At 44.8% G+C, this 22,489-nt stretch overlaps 1 protein-coding gene across 4 annotated transcripts in view; it reads left to right on the top strand.

Moving 5' to 3' along the window:
* SNX13 (sorting nexin 13) overlaps positions 1-22,150 on the top strand; it is a 127,371-nt gene extending 105,221 nt beyond the window's left edge. For 3 of the 4 annotated variants that reach the window (XM_021000127.2, XM_021000125.2, XM_078150716.1), the window contains exons 19-26: positions 2,097-2,204; positions 3,623-3,733; positions 9,907-10,068; positions 11,375-11,446; positions 13,681-13,826; positions 14,019-14,087; positions 16,597-16,709; positions 18,545-22,150. In XM_021000127.2, the coding sequence (XP_020855786.1) occupies positions 2,097-2,204; positions 3,623-3,733; positions 9,907-10,068; positions 11,375-11,446; positions 13,681-13,826; positions 14,019-14,087; positions 16,597-16,709; positions 18,545-18,792 (1,029 nt within the window). In that variant the 3' untranslated portion in view covers positions 18,793-22,150. Of the gene's footprint in view, positions 1-2,096; positions 2,205-3,622; positions 3,734-9,906; positions 10,069-11,374; positions 11,447-13,680; positions 13,827-14,018; positions 14,088-16,596; positions 16,710-18,544 lie in introns of those variants that run through there. The other variant, XM_078150727.1, reaches the window with a different exon arrangement.
* Positions 22,151-22,489: the final 339 nt, after the last annotated feature.

The following is a 22,489-nucleotide window of genomic DNA, read 5'->3' as shown; positions in this document are numbered from 1 at the left end:
TAAAGATATGTTCTGTTTTCTTTAACATTACTTATTTCAGAATGTCTGAAATGAATTGATTTTATAATGGACAAACTACTCCATGAAATTAAATAAATTCATTCATATTACTTGCATGAAAAGCCATTCATAAAATTAGTAAGTGGAGCCCAGGCACTGTGAAGACGTCTTGGCCTTAGTCCTTTCCCTTGTTTCTTCGCTCGTCCCACTGTGCCTCCCATCCCTGAGATAGCATTTGCTCACAGTGAGATCAGATCCATATTTAGGTGTAATTGAATCACAGAATCTCCAGCTGGAAGGGACCTCATCTCGACCCTGAACAGACTCCCCTGTGTCACCTGCAGGCAGTCACCTGGCCTTTGCTTGATGACCAGTGTTGTGGGGGGCACCTGCAACCTCTCAGGGTAGTACTGATTGTTAGGATCCTCAGCCTCATGGCACCAGTTGCCTGTTAGACATCGATCTCTGCTCAGAAAGCCACTACCTCAATTCAGTGTCTAATCACCTTTCGCCTAAACTATTGCAGTGGCCTGCCTCCCTGCCCCAAGTCTTATTCCAGTCCGTCTTCCATACTCCTCCCCCAGTGGTTTTTCTTCAGTTCCGTTCTGGTTGTGTGGCTCAATAAACTCCATGGGCTCCCTGTTGCCTTCCCAGTCTGGCCCCAGCCTGTCTTTCTAGCCTCGTGGTGCCTTACTTCCTCCCTGCACCCTAGGGTCTGCCAAACTGGCCTTCTTGGGTTCCCTCCCACATTGCGTTGATTTCCCATTTTAGCTCCTTCACACTGGGTGGGCCCTGACCCAGAATATCTCCCCTCACACAGTCCTTCTCTTCCTCTGAGATGCCGCTGGCCAGGGCCTCTTTCTGCACGAATCCTGATCTCCCTCATTGCTTATTGACTGACTTCCTGATGACCTTCCATTTGTTTGTATTTGTTCTGTGGATGTTGAGTATGTGTGAACTTGGACATGGGCTCCTCTCTCCCCTGTAGAGCGCTGTAAGTGCCACATAAATGCTTGATGATTTGATGTTCCAATAATGGCTGTTGTTTAGCTCCGACTGTTCAGTCAGTTCTGAATTAGTGTAATGATTTCTCGTCTGGCCCACAGCTCTCCGTCTTTTTGACAAGAGCAGCACAAAAAACCTTCTCAGGTACTTTCGTAAGATCTCCGGAAACTACGTGCACAGTGTCCCCCTCTTTCCAGGTGTTTAGTGATGATGTTGGTGTGGCAGGGCCTGTTCTAGTTGAATCCAGGCAGGTTCTTTGGAACCACTTCCTCCTTTTCTAGATGTTCATAACCCCGCTCTCCCCCTGCCACTAGTGATATTTTGCAGAATTTTTCAAGGAGTTAAAGTCAAGCTCTTTGGCCTATGTTTGCGAAAATGAGTATCTCTCCTGTTTGCCACAGTCTTTCAGGGCTCACTGCCCTTGTACTCAGCAGTCCCGCTGGTCTGCTTTGGGTCCTCTAGGATGTGGTCGAGTGGGGTCATCACAGCCGGGTAACTTGGCTCTTCAAGGGTGCTTGACTAGGTCATCAACTCTCAGTCATTTTGGTCTTTTCTAGTCCCAAGACAGTTGGTCTTGGTGAGGCAATAACAACATAATGGGACTTGAGCATCTCTTACTTCTTTCTTTCTTGTTACATTATCCTTGGTCTACCCTCCTGGAAGTGTTCACGGCCCTTCCGATGCATTTTGTTTTAAAGAACTGTGCCATGTTTTTTTATTCCCCGTGTCTTACCCACCCTTGCTTCCATGATTTATAAAAATCTTGTAAAAGTCCAAGTCACTGCTGTAAAAACCTGTCCTTCTGCTATTTTAGAAGTTATTTGTGTAAATTGTTATTCATGTGAAGGATATTTATTTCCAAGTCACAAGGTAATATAAAATTCACTTAATTATTGTGGTATATGACATCACAATCACCTGTCTTCAGAATAGATCCGCGGTTTTGTCTCAGCATTGTCCCCTAGGTCCAGGAGAGTGTTTCTTTAGAGAAGTTGGTTCTTTGTTGCAATGTCTAAAATTCTTATCTACTTTTGTGTATAGCAAAGTAATGAATTTTAAGGGATAAATATTGAATATATTTTGTATCCTAGTTTGAGAATCTGTCAAGCATTTTGAAGCTCCCTGGTAAAAAAACATTTAACAACATGGACCGAGATTTTTTAGAAAAGCGAAAAAAGGACCTAAATGCATATTTACAGGTAAGAGTATTGACCTTATCTTGTTATTTAAATCATAACAAAAATATATAGGAAGCTTCTTTTTTCTTGAAAAGCTTGGTTAGAACGTCCATTTATAGGAACCTTCCTGCAGGTTTGATTTTAAGACTTCCTTCCTCAAATGTCAAATGAAAAATTAGAGGATTGGACAGAATGATCCATGAGGGCCGTGGCAGTTCTGGAGCTTTTTGAATTGGTAAAGCCACATTCCTCCTCAGTACTGTAACATGTAGATATGTTAGAGTAAGCTAAAAAGTGTCCACAGCTTGTGACCCACCCTTTTGGTGACTCTCCATAGGATGTGAAAAGAGATGGGCGTCTTCCGTTCTAGAAATGTCAGTACTCCATCCTTTGAGCTGAGTGTCTCAGTCTGTAGTCTAGAACTTGTCATCGGACTCCAGGCTCAAAGATTGTAGGCCAGTTTGGTCTTTTATTCCTTTTCTCTAAGATCTCCTCAAAATGATAAGCGTGGGACTGACTCCCTGTAGGGTATGTCAGCACTCTCTTTGGATTTTCTTGGAAGTGTCCTGCCTCTTGGGGGGCACCCAAGGACTAACTCTGATTCCTTGGAGGACTGTGATATAGCATGGGTATCTGCTGCTTCATAAGACAAGCTGTCCTGAGGATGTCACAGATGTTCCCAGCTCTGGGCAGGTGTGATCCCTCCAGTGCCTGGCATCTGCTCTACCACCATGCCCCTACAGCCTGGCAGAGATCAGAACCTACCCAATATTACATAGCTGACTTCCTATTCTAATTTATAAGATTGAAGAGTCTTTCAAATTCATATATTCTAAAACTAGGTAGAATTGTCTATTCCAGTGAGGTGAGTGGATTCTTAAGTAATTTGTAATTTTGAAATGACTACTTTTTACATTTTTTATCTCACAGCATTATTTAATAAATTCATTAGTGTATTCATTTCCTAAGTCATTCATTATATTAAAGGAGCAAGATCAATGAGAAGTGTAAAATGAAAATGTTAATTCTAGAACTCTAGGAATCCTAAGAACAGTGTATTCATTTTCATCTTGGTCATGTAATTTGTTTTCAGATTGATGATTTTTTTTTCCTTTTCACATGACAAATCCATTTGTGATTATCCTGTCTACTTATGATATTATCTTCTATGTAACTTTATGGAAAAGAACTTAAGACATGCATTCTTCACTGATCCTTGTCTAACTAGAATTGATTAAACTTAGAAAGGGGCAATATTTTGAAAAATGAATGTAGCTGTAGAAATTCTCCCCTAAGTGTTTTGCGAATAAAAGTAACTGTCACCACTTAAAATGGGTTCTTTTAGAGGACACTATAAAAAGTACATCTGGTTGTGCTATCAAATTTGTAAAAATGTTATGAGCTCCATTTTTGTTTAAAGTGACATTTTGCTTTTTTAGTTATTGTTGACACCTGAAATGATGAAAGCTTCCCCAGCCCTGGCGCCCTATGTGTGTGACTTTCTGGAGAACAAAGCCTACAGCAAAGGAAAAGGGGATTTTGCTCGCAAGGTGAGAAGCCGTTGGGACGCTGTGGGCTGGAAGTGTGACATATTCTTCTGTACAGAAATGGGGGACTTTCAAGGAGGCATTTATTGTTGAGGTTCTGTTTTTAAAAGTAACTAGTGGTTGTTGTAGGTCAGTCTTTATTTCAGCAGGACCTCAACTTACCTAATTTGCTTCATGGGATCTCCTGTTGACGTCAGTGTTATCTTCATGTGCTCTTGCTTGGTGTCTCCCTGCTAAACGGAGCTCCGTGTGGGAGAATGTGTATGAACCTATAAGAATGTGTGTGTGTGTGTGTGTGTGTGTGTGTGTGTGTGTGTGTGTGTGTTCCTCTCTCCATCTGAATCCCCCTCTTTGATGCTGCTGCCATTCAAAGGGAAGTCCCTCCAAAGACGTTGTTCAGACACTAGAGGTCTTCTTCCCTCCTTCTTGCCCCCCCCCCCGTCCACACAGTGTCATGTAGGTCACCTGCGTATTTCTTCAAGTGGGTCTGTAATCTCATGTGGACGAGGCCCCACATCCAGGAGATGACACATCCATCCACTGGGCAGGATCCACGTAGGACTGACCTCCAGGACTCAGAAGGAGGGATTACGTGGACGGTGAAATTAATACAGAAGGAAGATCTCAGAACAAAATGGGGCTTTCCCTTGCCTGAGGAGAGTGAAGATGCACCAGTTCTGTCTTTTGTTCTGATACCCTGCGATAGGTGACTTTTATCGTGGGCTTTACGGTTGACCACTGGCTTGTGGGCAGCTGTCATTTGACTTTCACAACAACCCTAAGGAAGGTGCCATGAGAGATTTTACAGCTGAGGAAACTGAGGCTATCGAGTGACTTAGCCAGTGTCACCCAGTAAAAACTGCATCTGGGTCTTCTTGGCTCCCAGTCTGTTACCATCTCTTCTCTACCAGTGAGGTCAGACCCTGTGGGCCCCGTATTGGCTCAGAAAGCCATGTGTTACCCTTCTTTGCATTCAGTTGTGTCTTTGTTTATGTTTTAAGCATTTCCCAATTGTTTTTTAATCTGGGAGGTTTTGTGAGTGCATGTGTGCTACCTCTGTTCTATTTCCCTCATCCTCTCAGTAAAAACTGTGAGCCAAAGGACTGTGTTCCTTCACACAGCTGTGATTTCATCAGCGTGATCACGGCCTTCAGCAGCTCAGATTGTCGCCACTCTGCAGGTCAGTAGACGGTCTTCAGGAGTCGAGGCAGCTGAAAAGTGTACCACCATCACCCCACCCACCCCCCAGCCAACCTAGTCAGTGGATAGTAAACATTTATGAAGCACCTACTGTGTGTTGGGCATTGTGTGAAGCGGGGGGGGGGTACAAATACGAAAAGAGAAAGGGAGAGCAGAGGTGGGAAGGAGCCCGAGGGGGGCTAGGGAGAGCAGTCAGCCAGAGACCAGATGTGTCATCAGTCTCTCTATCCAAAAGCCTTTTGAGTTTAGTCCAACTTAGTGCAGCTTGCATGTAGGGTCATCTAACGCCATGAAGCATAGGATAGGACTGGAGTGAAAATCAGTCTGAACAGAACAGTATAGTCATTTCTGACTAGGTTAGGACTCAGGCAAGGAGCAAAGAAAAATGGTGGGAGGAGCCCAGGGTTCTAGGTGAGCCCAGCTAAGGCCCCCCAGGCGTGATCAGCTGGACACAGAGGCCAGTGAAGTCAGCGGCACGGCCCCAGGTTCCAGGGGCTCCTGGCCAGCTGCACCGGAGCGAAGCAGAAACGTCCCCAGACATCGTCGAGGCCCACGGGGGAGACCAAAGCAATGGCAATTAACACTGCCCTCAGACTTTTGGGACACCCTGTATGGAATAGACCCATATGTAGTAAGAATGCCAGTGTTCAAAACTGTTTGATATTTAAACACTACCAACACAGTAAGGCCAAGCACAGTTGAAATAAAGTGTGGTGTCTTTCAGGCTTTGGCTAGCCCTAACATCATCAACATCTTTTCTGAATAGAACTGCATATGGCTTCCGAGTCATGGGGGAACCATCCCAGAGTAGCTTCTCAATGACTGGGAGTCTCAAGAGTGACAAGTGCGGGGCTCTCCATCACCTTCATTCCTCAGTGATGGAATGTTTAAAGTAAAACTCCATCCTAGTGGGCGATCTTTGGGACTTATGGGCAGGCTGGCTGCCCGTTCAGCCACAGAATCTCAGGCACATGTGGGACCTCAGAGGATACACCTCCATGGGTCAGTGACAAGTGCTGACCCAGCCTTGTTTGGTTTGGCTAAAAAGCAAAACAAGCCAAAAAACGACACATGAAACCACTTTGTGATTTCCGTGAAAGCTCTCCAGGGACCTTCAGGATGTCGTTTGAACTTGATAAGAACATAATCCGGGGAACAGGAAAGACTGATGTCTTTGAGTTTGAATCAAGAAGCTCAATAGAGCCTTTGGAAAAAGATGGTGCTCATAAATCTGAACTTCTCCACACAAGATGCACCGACCACAGAATTGACAAGGAGGCAGTCATGGCCGCGGGTGTCGAGGGACTTGATGGCATCCTGAACTCAAAGTGCGGCAGGAGGAAGGTATTTAGAGCCATGGCGACTTCTGCAGTGGCTACTTAATTAAATGTGATGGAAGGCAGCTGAGGGGACAAGTAACCAAACCGACTTCTGAAGCCCACCGCCCCAAGGCATCTGTGGAAGAAAGAATGTTTCTTTTTCAGAAGGGAGGAAGAAGACTGATTAAAGATAAGTTAAAATTTACAAAAATGCCTGGCCTGCATAGGTTCCAGCGGTGGCAGCAGCATGGGAAGGCAGCAGTCAGGGGGCTGTGAAGGCTTTTGTTGGGGGCGGCTCCAAGGAGGACGGAGTGAGTGGGGAGAGAGTGGACCTACACGTCAGTGGATACTGGCTCTGAGCTCGCAGGGCATGGGAAACATTCCCTTCTGGATGTCCCCGTGTCTGAAGGTGACCTCGTTGTCTTCCCCCCAGACCCATCTTTCTATTCATTGTACCTGCCTTTCTTTCAGTCATCTGGGTTCACAGTCTTCTAAGTCATCCTTCATTGTCTCCCCTCTTTGCCCATTTTCATTCTGTGGTCAGATCTTATTGGTTCCCTTGCCACACAATCCATCATGGCCTGGGGAGTGAGCAGATGCCATAGGGTCTGGAATGTTAGCCCATGTCATCAGCAGCCAGAGCCCTCCTGCACTGCTGAAGCTTCAGTTCTGAGGGGGCCGGCCAAATTCAGTCTGCGCCCTTCTCAGACGGTTTCAAGGTCCCAGCCCCTCACTGGGTCTGTAGAAGGAAAGGCGGCTTTCTGCTGCCCCAGCACCGGAACACTGAGTCCCGGCCCCACCAGGTCTACGTCTCCTGCCTCCCTGGAGTCTGAAGCCCGGTGGCAAAGGAAGAATGAGGTCCCTGTGTTCATCAGTTGGGACCCCCATCAGAACTTGAAGAGAGGATTAGCGTGGCTCCTTCCGTCAGTTCCTTCCGCTGACCCCCCTGCGGCTTGATTTCCAGCCTGTCATCGTCCTGTCACCTTCCCTGGAAGCCGTCCGGATCAGTAAAGCCCTTCCTGAGAGGTGCTACCCAGAACTGACCGCGTCCGGCCTGCCTGTGGTGGCATTACTTTAGTCGCAGATAGGAGGTCACTCTTGATGTGACCAGAGATGGTACCAGCTTTGGGATTTCTGCGTCACACTTTTTTTTAAAAAGTAAGCTTTTATATGTCTTTTGGCTTTGTCCTGGGATTACTCAAATTTTGCCCCTCCCAGATAACTATTTCATATAACAAATTATCATTATTTAAAGCAAAAGATGAAAAGTAAAAAAAACATTACGTTGGAAAAGTCTGAGAAACCTGCAGTGTTGGACACAGGAATGCCTCCCACATATGCAGGGAAATGGGTGCAGGGTGATCTTTTCCTGTTGCTTCCATGAGGCCAGGCTTGTTCTTTATCAGGTTGTAGCATTCCCTGCTGATTGTCGGGGGCTGCTTCTTTCTGCCTCCATTATCAGGGGTTGTGCTGACTTCCCTCTGCATCAGTTCATGTAGACTGTACCATGTGTCTCTGAATTTATCAGTCACATTTATCGATCATTCCCTGATGTTCATGGACCACAGTCTGTCTGATCCTTCCCAGTTAATGGGCTTCTCCTTTGTTTCTGATTCTTTGCTCCCACAGACATTTTGGTGTTTGCTGGCCTCCATGCAGTCATCATAATGATAGCAGTAATGTCGTGTCAGTTAGCATTTGTGCAGCTCTTTGAGGTTGTTGCAGAAACCTCATTTGATCCTCACAACAATCCTGGGACGTAGGTGCTATTCTTCTTATCTCTATCTTACAGATGAGGAAACTGAGACAGACAGAGGTTAATGACTTGCCCAGCTTCACACAGCTTGTAAGTGTATGAGGTTGTGTTTAAACTCCCAACTCCAGGTCTAGCACTGTGCCACCAGGAGCCTTTTTGGAACTTGAATATAAAACTATTTAGGAATGGGGACCCGACCTTTGATTTCCTTGGTATAGAGCAGGGCTTCTTAAACTTTTTCTGCCTGCAACCTCTTTCAGGACTTACAGTACTTGGCATTGCGTGACCTGAAGGCATGCTCAGTGCAAAGTGCGTGTGCTGTGTGTTCAGAGCCAAAGCTGCAGTGGAGTCGCGGATGCAGGATGGGCAGGCGCTGCTAGGAACACCTTGGATTCATTACGTGTTTGATTGTGAATTAATTTTTGGTCGTTGTGCATTCTTTACTGTTGCCAGATTTTTCATGATCCCTACATTCAGTTATGTGACCTCATATAGAGACCTTGGCCCTTCATCCTTGACGTCTTTCCCACTGATAATGTCCTATCAGTGCCTGGTGTTGAATCATCTGACAGGGCCGAGGACGCCAGTGGCCAGAGAGAGCCTTCTTTCTTGGGTCTTCAGTAGCTGTGGCTGCTGCCCCCACGGGGGCGTCAGTCCTCACCTATAGCTCCGCAGCAGTCCATGACAGGGAGTGAAGGCCCTGGGTTGGAAACTTGGCCATTCCGAAGGCTTCTGGGCTCGGTCTCAGGGGACATGGGGCTCAGGGTGGGCGTGGTGATGGAGGAGGGGGGTGTGGAGGCAGTTTGACCTGCCAGGCATGTGCTGCTTCCTGCTTGTCCCTCAGGTGAGGGCCCTGCTTCTTCAGCTCTTGCCAGCGCTCCTGGGCATCTCTGTAACATGGGGGGCTCCCAAGCTTTAGTACCCTTTAAGCTTTCATACCTTAAATGTCTTTAAAAGCTAAGACTTTGGAACGCCCTTTCTGTGTAAAAGTATGGAATGTGATATATTTATGAGTAATTATGTGTAATATGTAATAATTGATCACATAATGTCTGTAAAGTACTCTGTAAACTTTAAAGTGTATCAGTGTGATTACTAGTTGGAAGCTTCTTGCTGCTTCCTCATCCATTCTTAGCGACTGGTTCCAGTTTAGGCTGCACGGATTCTCCTTTTTATCTGCTTCACTTTCTGAAAAATGAAGGTGTCAGTCTAGGATAAGAGCTGCCCAAGGGGAAGAGTGGACATGAATCCAGACTGACTTTGTGCCATGGCCTTCAGGTTGTTTATTTTTATAATAAATTCCCGATCTTGACTAGTTTCCAAAGCCATTCTTTGTGTTGTCTCATTAAAGTAAAGCACAGGGAAGTCCCTTTTTGTAACCTTCAGTTTCAGTTTCAGAATAATGCATACTTACTGTATTTGTGCACTATGCATCCTATTTGTTCCATTTTTCATTGTGTCACCAGGGTGAATGTTAATTTCATCATCATTTTCAGTTATAATTTCCAAGTCTTCTTCCAGGAAGTGATGGAGAATAAGTTGCACATTGAATTTTCTTTTGTGAAAATAATTCCAGAATTTTTAGCCTTATAAATATGTGATAGTCTCTTTGATTAAGTAGTCAAAGCTTGGTATTATGCAAAATGGTCCACACTATACCATTATTATTAGCAAAATATATACCGAAGACCAAGTCAAGATAATTGTTCCCCATTTAAAATGTGTTTACCCTGCATATGTTTATAGTGGGAAGCTCCTTTCCAGCTCGTACAACACAGGAGTCTTGGAGCAGAAGTATGGGAAGTTAATTGGTGGCTATAATGTACATTTCCAGGCTGCTTAGTTCGAATTGAAAATGCAGTAGAAAGGAAAGTCACTCTGTGCTCTTCCTTCCCCTGCAGATGGACACTTTTGTAAATCCACTTCGCAATTCTATGAGGAACGTTTCAAATGCGGTTAAATCTCTTCCTGATAGCTTGGCAGAGGGCATGACCAAAATGTCAGACAACATGGGCAAAATGTCAGAGAGATTGGGACAAGACATAAAACAATCATTTTTCAAGGTAAGAGTACTTTTTGGGACAGTTTTTCTAAAAGTTGTCTATTCTCAAATCAGTATTTTTGGATAACCTTCATGCAAGATACTTGTATCGTTTCCTTATTTACTCTTTAATTTCTTCCATGAACAAGCAAGATAATATGTTAATACATTTTTTATGCAGACCTGTGACTTTGTCAATGTGGACATAAGGAAACCTCTGCTGGGGGAGACCAGCAGCAATTCTGTTTACTTAGCATAGGGGTGACGTGATTTCTTGGGAGGGGTAGATAGCTGGTGCTCAAACTCAGCTCTTTGGAGTTTTGAGGCCGGCGTCTAGACTCTGGCGCCACTGTGATGGTCTACATTCATCTTGTTATCAGGAGAATATTTATAAATGGCAAAATTCACTGCTTCAATCCATTCTGCTATTACCAGAATTAATTGCACAGTAATTAAGTGCTGTGATGACAGTTAAGTTATAGTCTTCATTCAGATCATATTAATCCCAGTAAATTCTCATATTTTAGGTTGCAGTTCATCTGGCCTTTTGACAAAAGAGCCTTTCTCTACCATCAGTCTTGGTAGTGCTGTGTTCTTACTATAAATGGCATTTCAGAGTTTGTCAGTCCCATGAAACTCTGAGCACACCATCAGTCTGGGTTCATGAAAGGAGTTGTCTTAATATATTTCCAGTTTCCACTTTTGAATTTGAATTTATTATTAATAAATTATTGTTAAAAATGTTTGCCTTCACAAATTCCTCCTCTGCTGCCTTATCAGGGTGTGAAGGCGATGCTGAACTCGCCAAGTTCTGCTGGCAGAATGCCAGCCTTGGTGGGTTCTACCAGCTTGGATAGGTTTCAGGTGTGAAACTGTACTAGGCAGTCTTCAAAGGTCCCTTCCAACTTTAAATTCTGTGAACCTGTAAGGCAAATAAAATGTGTGATTCTGGAAATGGATCCTTGGGAAAGGTATTTAGCCAGTCAGGTAGCTAAAGGGTATTAAGTCAGCAGCCTTGAAAGCTTCACTGGTACCCACAGGATGTGAAAACACCAGGATGAAGGGTTGGTCCTCTCTGAAAGGTTTAGGGAAGACTGTGGACAAGAAGCTGAGAAGGTGGGAATGAGTGACTCACTGTGTTGTTGGGAGGAATGGGTGTTCAGCAGCCAGCTGTTGGAGGAGGAGATGAACAGAGACAGGAAGAAATTTCTGTTCTACCCATGTGACATTCTTTAATTCTTTGTTGTTTTCGTGTTGTATTCTTTCTCTTTGTTTTTTGTTACATTGTGCTCTTCAGTATATTTATTGATTTTTAATGTTCCTCTTAGGTACCTCCTTTAATTCAGAAGACAGATTCTGATCCCGAACATTGTCGCGTCTCCGCCCAGCTTGATGACAATGTAAGTGATTTCTTCCTCCCAGTGTTTTTAGTTAATGACTTGAAAAATAATTTGCAAATGAGTTTTGCTGACTTCATGCTTATAATTAAATTTCTCTTTTCTTATAAATTTTTTAATGATAAATACTATTAGCCTTTAAAAGGGAGTCAAGAAACCTTATTAAGTGCTTACTATGTTCCAGGCACTGTGCTAAGCATGGGAATACAGAGAAAAGCAAAAACTGTCCATTAGAAGTTCCCAGCCTCATTAGAGAGACACCATGTCAGTGACTGGGCACACACAAAGCACAGACAGGGAGAGAGGCATTTGTAGTTAAACTCTGATGGCTGCAAGGACGTCATGTGCATTCAGTGTATTAGAACAGAGCAGAGCCTGCTTGGCCTAATTAGCAGAAAACTTGGTGGTCGGAGGGGCCAGTCAGTGTGGAGATGCAGTTTGTGTCAAAAAAGTGAAAGAGAGAACAAGATTCTGAGCAAGGCACTGAAACTCCTTCAGCCTTCATTATCTCGTGAATCCTGTTTCCACGGTGTTTAGATTGTAACATTGATGCACTGGAGAGAAGGGCTGAGATCTTTTCTCCTTGAGGGTAACAGAAGGAATCTAAAGTTATTCCTAGTGGACACAGTGAGTCTGAGTTCTCCTGTCCCTCACATCTGTTTGTCACAGCCCCCTTTCCAAGGCTTATTAATAGGACTGCAACTGGACCTTGGGAAAAGCCCTTTTCTGTGTAATTGGTCATTTAATGTCTGTTTTCTACAGGTTTGGCTGAATCACTTCTAATTTTCCTACATTTAAAAATTTGTAAACTGAAAGATAATCTTACCAAGACTAATTTTGGTTAGTCCTTATTTTTTACTTTTTATTTATTTATTTATTTTTAGGCAGTTGAGGTTAAATGACTTGCCCAAGGTCACACAGCTAGTACGTGTCAATCAAGTGTTTGGTCTGAGGCTGGATTTGAACTCGGGTCCTCCGGACTCCAGGGCTGGTGCTCTATCCACTGTGCCACCCAGCTGCCCCTAGTTTTAGTTAGTCTTTGTGGTTTGTCTTAGAGCTACTGGCCTTATTTGCTCTCATGAAAGGAATTTATTTTCTTTGTTCACGAATCATGACTCTGAATTATGAAGTTGGGGCCCATGTTCCCATTTGCTTTATGCAGTGGTTACCAGTGCCCCTGAAAGACTGGTTGAAGGCTTGTCAATGCCTAAACATCTTTGTTTCTTCAGAAGAGGTCAGAACCTCTGCACTTCAGGTTGTGCATTTTCTTAGGGTAGATTTATGGAATTAACTATACAATTAAAAATAAGTGGGTAATTTTCAATTTACAACATAATGTGAGTTTCCACTTGGGAGAAGTTAACAGTAATAACAATGGGAATGACAGTTGACATTTATGTAGTGTTTTAAGATTTACAAAGCACTTTCCTTCCAGCCGCCTTGTGTGGTCAATAGTGTAAGTACCATTGTCCCATTTTATTTATGAGGAAGCAGGCTGTGGCGTGAGTTCACTTGCCTGTGGGCAGTCTAACGTGTCTTTGTTGTTGTTAAGTCATTAGTCGTGTCTAACTCTTAGTGACGCCGTGGATCACCCGGTACACCAGACCCTTCTATCGTCCACTGTCTTTCAGAGTCTGTCTAGCTCATGCTCATTTGCTTCCATGGCACTATGCATCCATCTCATCCTCTGCTGTCTCCTTCTCAATTTTCTCCTTCAATTTTTCTCAACTTTAGGGTGTTTTCCAGTGAGTCCCGTCTTCTCATTATGTGGCCAGAGTATCTAAGCTTCACTATCTGACCTTGAGTGAACAGCCTGAATTTCTTTAAATGTTGACTGATTTGATCTCCTTGCTGTCCGAGGGACTCTCAAGTCTTTTGCAGCACCACAGTTGAAAAGTGTCAGTTCTGTTGTGCTCAGCTTTCCTCATAGTCTAACTCTCACAGCCATGCATTTCTTCTGGAAAAACCGTAGCTTTGACTCTACAGACCTTTGTCGGCAGGGTGGTGTCTCTGCTTTTTAGTCTGCTGTCGAGGTTTGCCCTAGCTTTTCTTCCAAGGAGCAAGCTTCTTTTCCTTCCATGGCTGCGGTCACCGTCTGCAGTGATCTCTGGGCCCCAGAATACAAAGTCTGCCGCAGCCCTTGCTCGGGAGCGGCTCTGTCAGACACAGAGGTCCCGGAAGCGTTGGGAGTGTTTGAGTCCGAGTAACAATTGCGTTTCTTTTCTTTCTTTTGCCAGGTGGATGATAACATTCCTCTTCGGGTCATGCTGCTCCTCATGGATGAAGTCTTTGACTTAAAGGAGAGAAATCAGTGGCTGAGAAGAAACATCAAAAACCTGCTGCAGCAGCTCATCAGAGCCACCTACGGAGACACCATCAACAGGTAGTGCTCTTGGCGGCCAGGAAGCCCCGCCGGCCAGGTCTGTGGGGTAGCTCCCCTGCCGTCCCGTCCCGGGAAGATGCTGATATTTCTGACTTCAAGTTTTTTCCTCATAGAAGAATCACTTGTTTCTTCTGCTGTTGCTTGGTGTCTTTCTGGTCATGGGATTGCTCACGTAAATGTCTTTAATTTCAGAAAAATAGTTGACCATGTTGATTGGATGACTTCACCTGAGCAAGTTGCTGATTCAGTCAAACGTTTCAGGTATCGTTAAGATGACTCTTGTGGCGTTAACAGTGCAGCGTGATCATGAGTAGAGCTCATGTTTCTCATGCGTTTTGCAACGTAAAGAATGCCTTCCATTATGACAGCCTGGTGAATTAGGGAGTTCAAGTTGTTATTTTCCCCATTTTGCAGATGAGGAAACTGATTCTCAGAGAGGGGGAAAAAGGCAGCGACTTGCCCATGGTCACACAGCTAGTAAGTGTCAGGGCTGGGACTTCTGTCCACGTCCTCTGACTCCATGTCTAGTGGTGCGCTTTCCTCTAAGAGGAACTCTTTTCAGGGGCTTTATTTTTCAGTATCAGGGACAGCAAGTTGAGGTTTGCTTTGGGTTTGGGGGGGGCGGGTTCTTGGTTTTTTTTGGCAGAAGAGGGGAGTGAGTGTCATTTCAGTTTAATGAGTAACTTCCAATGCTGGTCTTTCTGTGAAATTAGTCATAAGAATTCTAAGACTTAACACTGAAACATTCATTTCTCTTTAGTGCATCCCTGATGTAAAAACTGATAGGAAGAGTGTACAGATGCCACTCGATTAACGTTGTGGAAACATTGGCCCGCTGATGTTGAAGGGTTATGGGGGCCTCTTGGGTCTTTGGTTTGCTTCACATGCTCAGGGATTCTTTTGCTTATTTACAGTCATGGAGGCGGGGCACAGATAATCCCAAGTGGGAGAGCCAATAAATCTTTGCTTTGTTGGGAATGCTGTTTTGAATTTATATTTGTGCCTGTCTGTTTAATTCATTGGAACTCTCAAAGCCTCAAGTGTCGCCATGCCCTTTCTTAGAGGGTGTTGAAAATTTCCTGATTTTGAATTTGGGAGTTTGAAAAATTCTCTGAGTCTCACTTCTCATTTCCCATTCCCCATTCCCCGGTCCATTCTGAGAAAGGATGGTATCTTCCTTCAGGTAGCCCACAGAAATTGCCTACTCATCATTATGCTGCCCCCTCATACTACCTTTTCTGTCTGTCTCTGCAATTTCCAGTTTGCTTAGCCGGAGCAGAAAGCATCCGTAGCACAGGATGGGGCCATGTCAGGGTGGGCTCAGCCACACAGCTTCCTGTCCCTGGTCAACAAGTCTTGATTAAGCCCAAGGGCTAGGCAAGGTGCTCGGGATTACAAAATGGCGTTCAAATTCTGTTCTCAGGGTTGGTTGTGCAGGAGGCATGAGATGCGGATGGAGTCAGTGTGTGAGACAATTTAAAATGTGATGAATGTCTAAGAAGGCTTAGAAGGGCCTGAGACATTCGTGAGTCTTTCTAACGGAGAAGATGAAGAAGGGCTGCATGTAGAGGAAGATGGAAGGCTGTCAGTAGGGGGAGATTTCTTAGTGGGAAGGCCACGGTCAAGGAAAGGGGGAATGGTTTATAAAGGCCCAGAGGTAGGAAGCTTCTGGAACAGTGAGTTGTCTGGTTTGACTGGGCATCAAGTCCACAGAAAGGATTATTAAAGTGGAATACACTATCAAGGGGCGTTAGGGCCCCACCGGGGGAGGCCTTGAATTTTAGGCACAGGAGACAGTCTCTGGCTTCTCTCTGAAGGTGGCCCACAGGAACCACTGTCCTGAGGTTTGGCTGCCTCTGAAGGAAGGACTGAAGAGCCCTCCCTTGATCATCCCGCAGAAGCCAGGATAAAGTGTTGGAAGTGAAGCCAAAGGGCCTGGTTCCAGTCCTTAGCTATGCCACCTACTATAGAGCTCTATGACCTTGAACAAATCACTTGAATTTCCCAGGCCTCAGCTTTCTCATCTGTGACACTAGGAATTTGGATCAGGTGGTCCCTTTATGTTGATGATCTGCAGTTCTGGGCTCCATATACTTGGGGAGGAGGGGAGGAGAGAGAGGATCTCCCGTGGTGCATTTTACAGCTGTGCTCTGTGAAGATCAGGGGTGAGGAGAAGGACACTCATCCCCAGGGTTGGGATGCATTTAGCCCCATTGGAAGAGAGATTTTGTGGTGTGATGTTTGGCCATTGCAGAAGCGCACGGCAGCTTCAGATTCCATCTCCTGTCAGCACCTGTAGAGTCCGTGCCCAGGGGCACCAGACCGTTTGTTCACATTGTCACGTAGCGACTCTGTGGGAATGACACCACAGGTTCACTTCCTGAACCCCTCTTTTGGCACTTGGCCGTGAGTGCATTCAAGCTCAGGTGCGTGGATAGACAAGGGAGCACACCCCGCCACGTTCCCTGCTGGCTTGTCTGTAAGTCTCTTGAGGGCAGGGATGCTCTGGGCCTTCTCTGCCTTCCCAGGCTGTTTTCTCTAAGAGTCTGGTAGGAACACAAGAAACATTGAAATGCGTGCTCTCGCACACACACACATACACACACACACACACACACACACACACACACATGCACACTCACAGATGGCAATGGATTGTCTCTCCTTGTGTGGCTTTTTGTCTTTGTATTTTATAAGGAGGCTTAGGATACTTTTGGGGGGAACCAGGGATGTTCTTAGACATTCATTTTTATTCCCTTGTTTTGAATAGGGATGCCTTTTGGCCAAATGGCATTTTAGCAGAGACTGTGCCATGTAGAGACAAGGCTATCAGGATGCGAACCCGAGTCGCGGGAAAAACAAAGCTTCTCGAGATAATGCCTGGTGAGTATCCAGTTGCCTGGGCACCTTTAGGACTGCTGGGTGGGGTGGGGTGCCCTTGTACCTTCCTACTTTGGATCTCGCTGTTCCAGAACTTTACTCTGCAGGCCAGTTTGGTGGGGGCAGCGATGGGCCACGAGCTGCAGCTTTGAAGGGAGTGGTCGGTGACATCATTGACCAGCTGGTCTCGCCCTTCCATGGGAGTTCTGGAGTTGCTCTTGGGATAAGACTTAGGCTTTAGTCAGTGCTTGTAACTGGCAGGGAAGAAGGGCCCACCAACCAAGAAGGGGGAGGAAGATTTGAAGAGTTCATTCGAGCTTCCTCCTCCTCCAATTAAAAACAAACTTTCAGGCACCTCAAAGAGGTCCCTGTACATGGAAGTACTTGACTAGCAAATCATTTGTGAATCTGCCCATGAACGACTCGGCAGGCCTTTGTCAGTCAGCTTCCTTTCTTACTGTCTGCACCGGAAACCAGAGAGACTGCAGCTTCAAATAACGTGTCATCATTCAGACAAGACTTTAGTTCAGAATGATGAAGTTTTCTGCAGTCACCCCTTGAGCGTTTGCTTTAGCCCCTGGTCATTTATCAGTGTCTCCAGCAGGTCCTGGAAGAGTCTCATCTGAATTGTTCCCTGTGATTTTTCCTGATAGAAATTAGAATGAAAAGACTATTTAGTATGTAACAGCCACAGATGATTATATGTTTCTAAGTAAGATTTTAAAGTTTTTACCATAATGTGTTGAGTTACACCTTTGTATGAGATGTAATTTTCCCAATGTGCTTTTAAAAAGAATGATCAAATAGATAGTATCACCGCCCTTATTTTTTATTGTGTGTTTCGAACCAAAAATGAATCATAGGAGTTAGGAGTTATTCATTCATTCATTCCCATGGCATGGTGATTATGGTGAAGCAGACAGTCGAGAGGACAAAGTCAGGGGACCTTGAGGCCAAGAGGCAGCTGATGGCCTCCCACATGTCACAGGGAGAATTGTACCTCAACAGAGTGGTGCGAAACCTCTTCATCTTCCATTTAACTTTGGAAACTGCCTCCTCCTTTCTTTCCTCCTTCTCTCCCTCCCTCCCTCCTTCCTTCCCTCCCTCTTCAGGACTCACTATATTGGTGGCTGGCTGGACTACTTTGTCCCTTTTCAGATATCCTAGGGCCTTCCCTCCCCCCCACCTCCCGCCCCCTTGAACAGTCACTGTTTTTGGTGGTGGGCTCCCTGTGAATGCCCAGGCGGTTGCCTTTGGCTCTTCTGCCAAGAGCAGAGCATTCCCGAGCCTCCCTGTGAGCAGCCTCCACCATGCCCTGGTCCTGCTGTGAGTTCCTATCTTAGGAGACGGCACCTCAGCCTCCTCCAAAGTGCCGCTTTGTCACTCCCTCACTCAAAAACCTTTCGTGGCTCCTCGTTGCCTTTCATATCCAGCACAGATGCCCAGGGCTTTGTTCAGGCCTCTCCCCTGTCTGGTCCTAGTGTCCTTTTCAGGCTCGTTGCTGCTTCAGTAAGCTGGCACTGTACTAGGTGGGATTGGCCATGCATCTCCCCGGTCAGACTCACACCTCCTCCATGAAGCCTTCTACACCCCCCCAGAAGGAGATGGTTCCTCCTTCCTCCCACCTTCTGTGGCCCCACCTCGGGTCTTCTTCTAGCACTCTGGTGAGGGTGTTTGGTTGCTCGAGGCCGTGCACGTCCTGAGGGCCAGGCTCAGAAAGTTCTCCTGTGTGGTGAATCCCTGAATGCATGCAGTGTCCATGCTTAGCTAGTAGGGAGTAGCTTGGAAAGGAGGTTCATGTCTGTGATTTTTAAAAGTGAATCTGCCTTCTTCTTCAGATGAGCTGAAGCACATCATAGGCGCTGAGACCACACGGAAGGGCATTCTCCGCGTTTTTGAGATGTTTCAGCACAACCAGTTGAATAAAAGGATGGTCTACGTCTTCTTGGAGGGCTTCCTAGAAACCTTATTTCCCCAGTATAAATTCCACGATCTCTTCAACAAACTGCATTCACGGTCCAAGCAGATGAGAAAGTACAAGCAGAGACTACAGACAGGCCAGCCACCCTCTGTGCAGAAGAGGTGACCCTGCAGGTAGAAGCCAGGGTTTGCTTGTCTGGGATGGACGCTGGGCAGGGCCTCCGGGGCGTCCCTCCCGGCCGTGGGGTCTGCTCCAGTCTTGTAGTGTCACGCGTTAGCCCATTAGTACGTCCATGAGACCTGGGGTTCTGCTCATCTTCACCCATTGTCCCGCCGGGACCGCCGCAGACAGATGGGCTCAGCGTGTCTAAGTGCCCCTTTCTGACTGAGGAAGCCTCTTCCAGCCGTGGGCGCCAGAGAGTGCGTATGGGAGGGGCTCACCACGAGCAGCGGGCTCTCGTCTGGGCACTGGGAGATTGTGCAGCGGGCGCCTTGGGGGGAGGGTGCTCTGTTCTGCATTAGGACTATCGAGGTCTAGGCCAGCATTCCTGCATAGGAGGCATTGCTACAGAACACAGTGCTCCCCAAAGCATGGACTGACGGTTAAGACATCTGATTCTTTCACCCTGATTAACTATACTCTTGTGATATGAAGAAATAAAACTGGGTAACATTAGAATCCGGTCGTATCTGTTATTCAGTGGAATAAGCAGTGTCCCTTTTATGTGTAGGATGTGCTGTAAGGGTCCTCGTTAGCTCTGGAGGCCCAACGGACTGGTCCTGTTGGGATGGAGAAGGAAGCGTGCTCAGATCCCGGCTTTTTGGGAAAGGGCTGCAGGCCCTCTGTCTCCAGCAGGCCAGTGGGGGTGCCCAAAGGGCCACCTGCCCCAGGGGACACAGCAGTGTAGCTTGTTGGAAGAAGCACCATGCAGATTTTGTCCTCAAAACAGAAACATAAAAACCCTCACTTGGCAAAAAAAAGTTGTCCTCTTCTCATTTTAATTGATTGGAGTTTCACTTACCACAGTTAGATTGCTAGGTTTGCTACTCACCAAAAAAGATTTTTAATGAACGTCATTTGTCATATGCAAATATACAAATTCCTAAATCCACCACAGTGTATATATGTGAAAATAAAGAATGAAAACACAACTATAATATTTTTTTAAATATTTTTTTTTATTTTTTGTGTAATGCAAAGTTTAAAAAAACCCTCCAGAAATCCCTCGGTCTGTCCCTTTAATTCCCTGAAATAATTCTATACTATGAAGAAGCAAATGTGTACTTTCACTCTTTGGGGGCCTCTGAATAGTTCAGAGTTTTCTTCTGCTCCACTTTCTCCACTGGAATTCTTCATCTCTGCCATGAGGGTTGCTCCTGCACAAGTATCCATGTTCCTATTAACTGAGAATGGGGGAGGGGGAAAAGTTCTCTTTATGTCTTTCTTTTAAAAATATTTAACACTACGAGCTTAAGAGCATGAAGCTACTTACCAGATCACTGAGCCAAGATCCTGGTGGCGATCGAGCCCCCAGGTGACAGCAATATATATATCTATGTATGTATGTGTATATATATATACATGTAGATGTATGTGTGTATATATGTATGTATGTGTGTATGTGTATATCTCCAGCTAAGAGAGGGTCTAGGCATCCAAGGCCCAGTTATTTGAGAGCTTTAAGGGTGAGAAAACACCCCATGGCAATTTTTTTTTCTCTCTTGGAATCTTCTTTAAGCCTATTAACACAGTGAAGCCTTTCTTTAAATATTTGTCATAATGATCATGTTTACTGCTGATGTCATCATGCATACTTGCAGTATATGGGAATTCACGTATGTTGCATGTCTTCAAAACTACATAAATGAAATACCCTGAAAGAGAGAAATCCTGAGGACTTGTGGTAGATTGTCTTGTCCTAAGATAAGTGGGTTTTCTCCCCAGGCTTTAAAATAATGATTGGAGAAATGTGCCCATCCATAGGAAGGATCACCTTGGCCACTAGAAAAATGACTTTCATGCCCCCTCCTTCCCATTGTCATTGTGACTATTTTGAAAATAGAAGAGTGAGTTTAGTTCTGCACAAGTGAAAGACTGTTCAGAATAGCCGTGTGTGTGTGTGTGTGTTTAAAGATGAACTCTATATGTGAGAGATAGGCCATAAACCATAGAAAGATGGTGTCCAAAAATGCAGAAAGTCAGTATAGAGCGCCCCCTGTTCCCTGAAAGGAACCTGGCTACTCTCTCGCCAAAAGGTTTTTTCTGAATAAATTGTTTGAGTCACTTTTTACTAAAGAATTTATAGGCAAGATTTTCAGAGCAAGAATATTAGATAATGGTTGAGCTAAAGCAGGTGTACCTTATCTAAAGGGGCCTGTGTTCTGGAATGTAGAAAAAACCACGGCCATGCTAAATTAATGCTGGAGATCTTCAGGTATCTCGTGTTAACATCTTTAGTCCAAAATCAAGGACGGTGTACCCACGTTCATAAAGGCATTGCATTAGTGCATCTAGAAACATATACATATATACATATACCAGAAGATTGGTGTGTTCTGACATTTAATTTCCTAACGCGGTTTTCAAAGTCAGTGGTGCCTTTGGGCAGGAGCTACTGAAAATGATCTCTCCGAGAGCCCTGACTTTGTCCTTTGTTGTTGCTGTTCTGTTTTGTCTTTAAGATTATACAAGATTGAACATAGAGAAAAGTCTTCCCTGCCAACTTCTGTGTTCTCTTACCCTGGGAAAAAAATGTAGAGGGACAACACAGCACTTAGACAGGCGTAGTCTAGGATTTGGGTGTTCTGAATAGTTGCTGAAATGATTGTGCCATTGACCAAAAAGCACACTTGGTCGGCCTTAACTTTCTTCTGAAGGAATATTAGAGCTTTTAAAATGCTCCAGTTGGTTTGTTCTCAAGCTTGTGCTGCTGGTGTTTGCTATAATTAAACAGGTAATTGTAAGTGCTACCAGAATGTGTACCAACTTTTTAAAAAGTTAACTATTTAAATCCCACAATCTAAAATTTAATTTTGTGCAATATTTTCATTAACGCATGTGAATTTGAATAATTGTAAAATAAATGAATTTTTAATGTTTTGAGACATAGGTTAAACTGTCTTCTTAACCCAATAACTTGCATTCTGTTGTTGCTGCATCTGTTTATTTAAAGACTTGTTTTAAAAGTCTTGTATGTCGGATTCCTTGTAAAATTCTCTTGCCTTGGTGAATTTCGCTTGGGGGAGAGTGGTCGCCGTGTTCCAAGGGCAGACTCTGCTGAGCACATCTTAGGGATAGAGCTGGTAAAGATGCCTTGTGCGCATATCTGTACAGTCACTGTCAACTGTGTGCCTCATTGTTCTGTCACTACTTTCTCCCCTTCAGCAAAGAACAAATTTCAGTCAAAATGTCAGTCATTTATTGAACTGGAAAAAAGAAAGAGTAAAATTTTTATTTGGGTTTGCATTATGTTCTGTCCATTAGGAAAGCTGAAAAATATTACACTAATAAAGTATTAACGATTTTTTTTGGGTTGAGTGTATGTGATAATTGCTAATGTATTGACAACTTAAACATGTCCAGCCTAATGTTATTAATAATTCCCTGAAAACACATAGGAGCAGGTGGGAAGCTTCGGTGTCCCCCAAACGCTTTCATGCTAACACTGCTATGTTTTCATTTCTCATATAGCAAGCGTCGATAGATGTGATGCGCATCAACAAAAGGCTCTTTGGAGGGGGCACCTTAATGTTCACAAGTGTAGAGGGGGCTCTTATCACCAAAAGTGGAGAATTTGGGGGGCAGACGTGCACTGTACAGGACCATACTTCTTTACAGATAAATACAATAGAGATATGGATAA

Source organism: Phascolarctos cinereus, unplaced genomic scaffold (assembly GCF_003287225.1).
Source record: "Phascolarctos cinereus isolate Bilbo 61053 unplaced genomic scaffold, phaCin_HiC Scaffold_1;HRSCAF=81, whole genome shotgun sequence".
Lineage (NCBI taxonomy): Eukaryota > Metazoa > Chordata > Mammalia > Diprotodontia > Phascolarctidae > Phascolarctos > Phascolarctos cinereus.
This window is presented reverse-complemented; position numbering and strand designations above follow the sequence as displayed.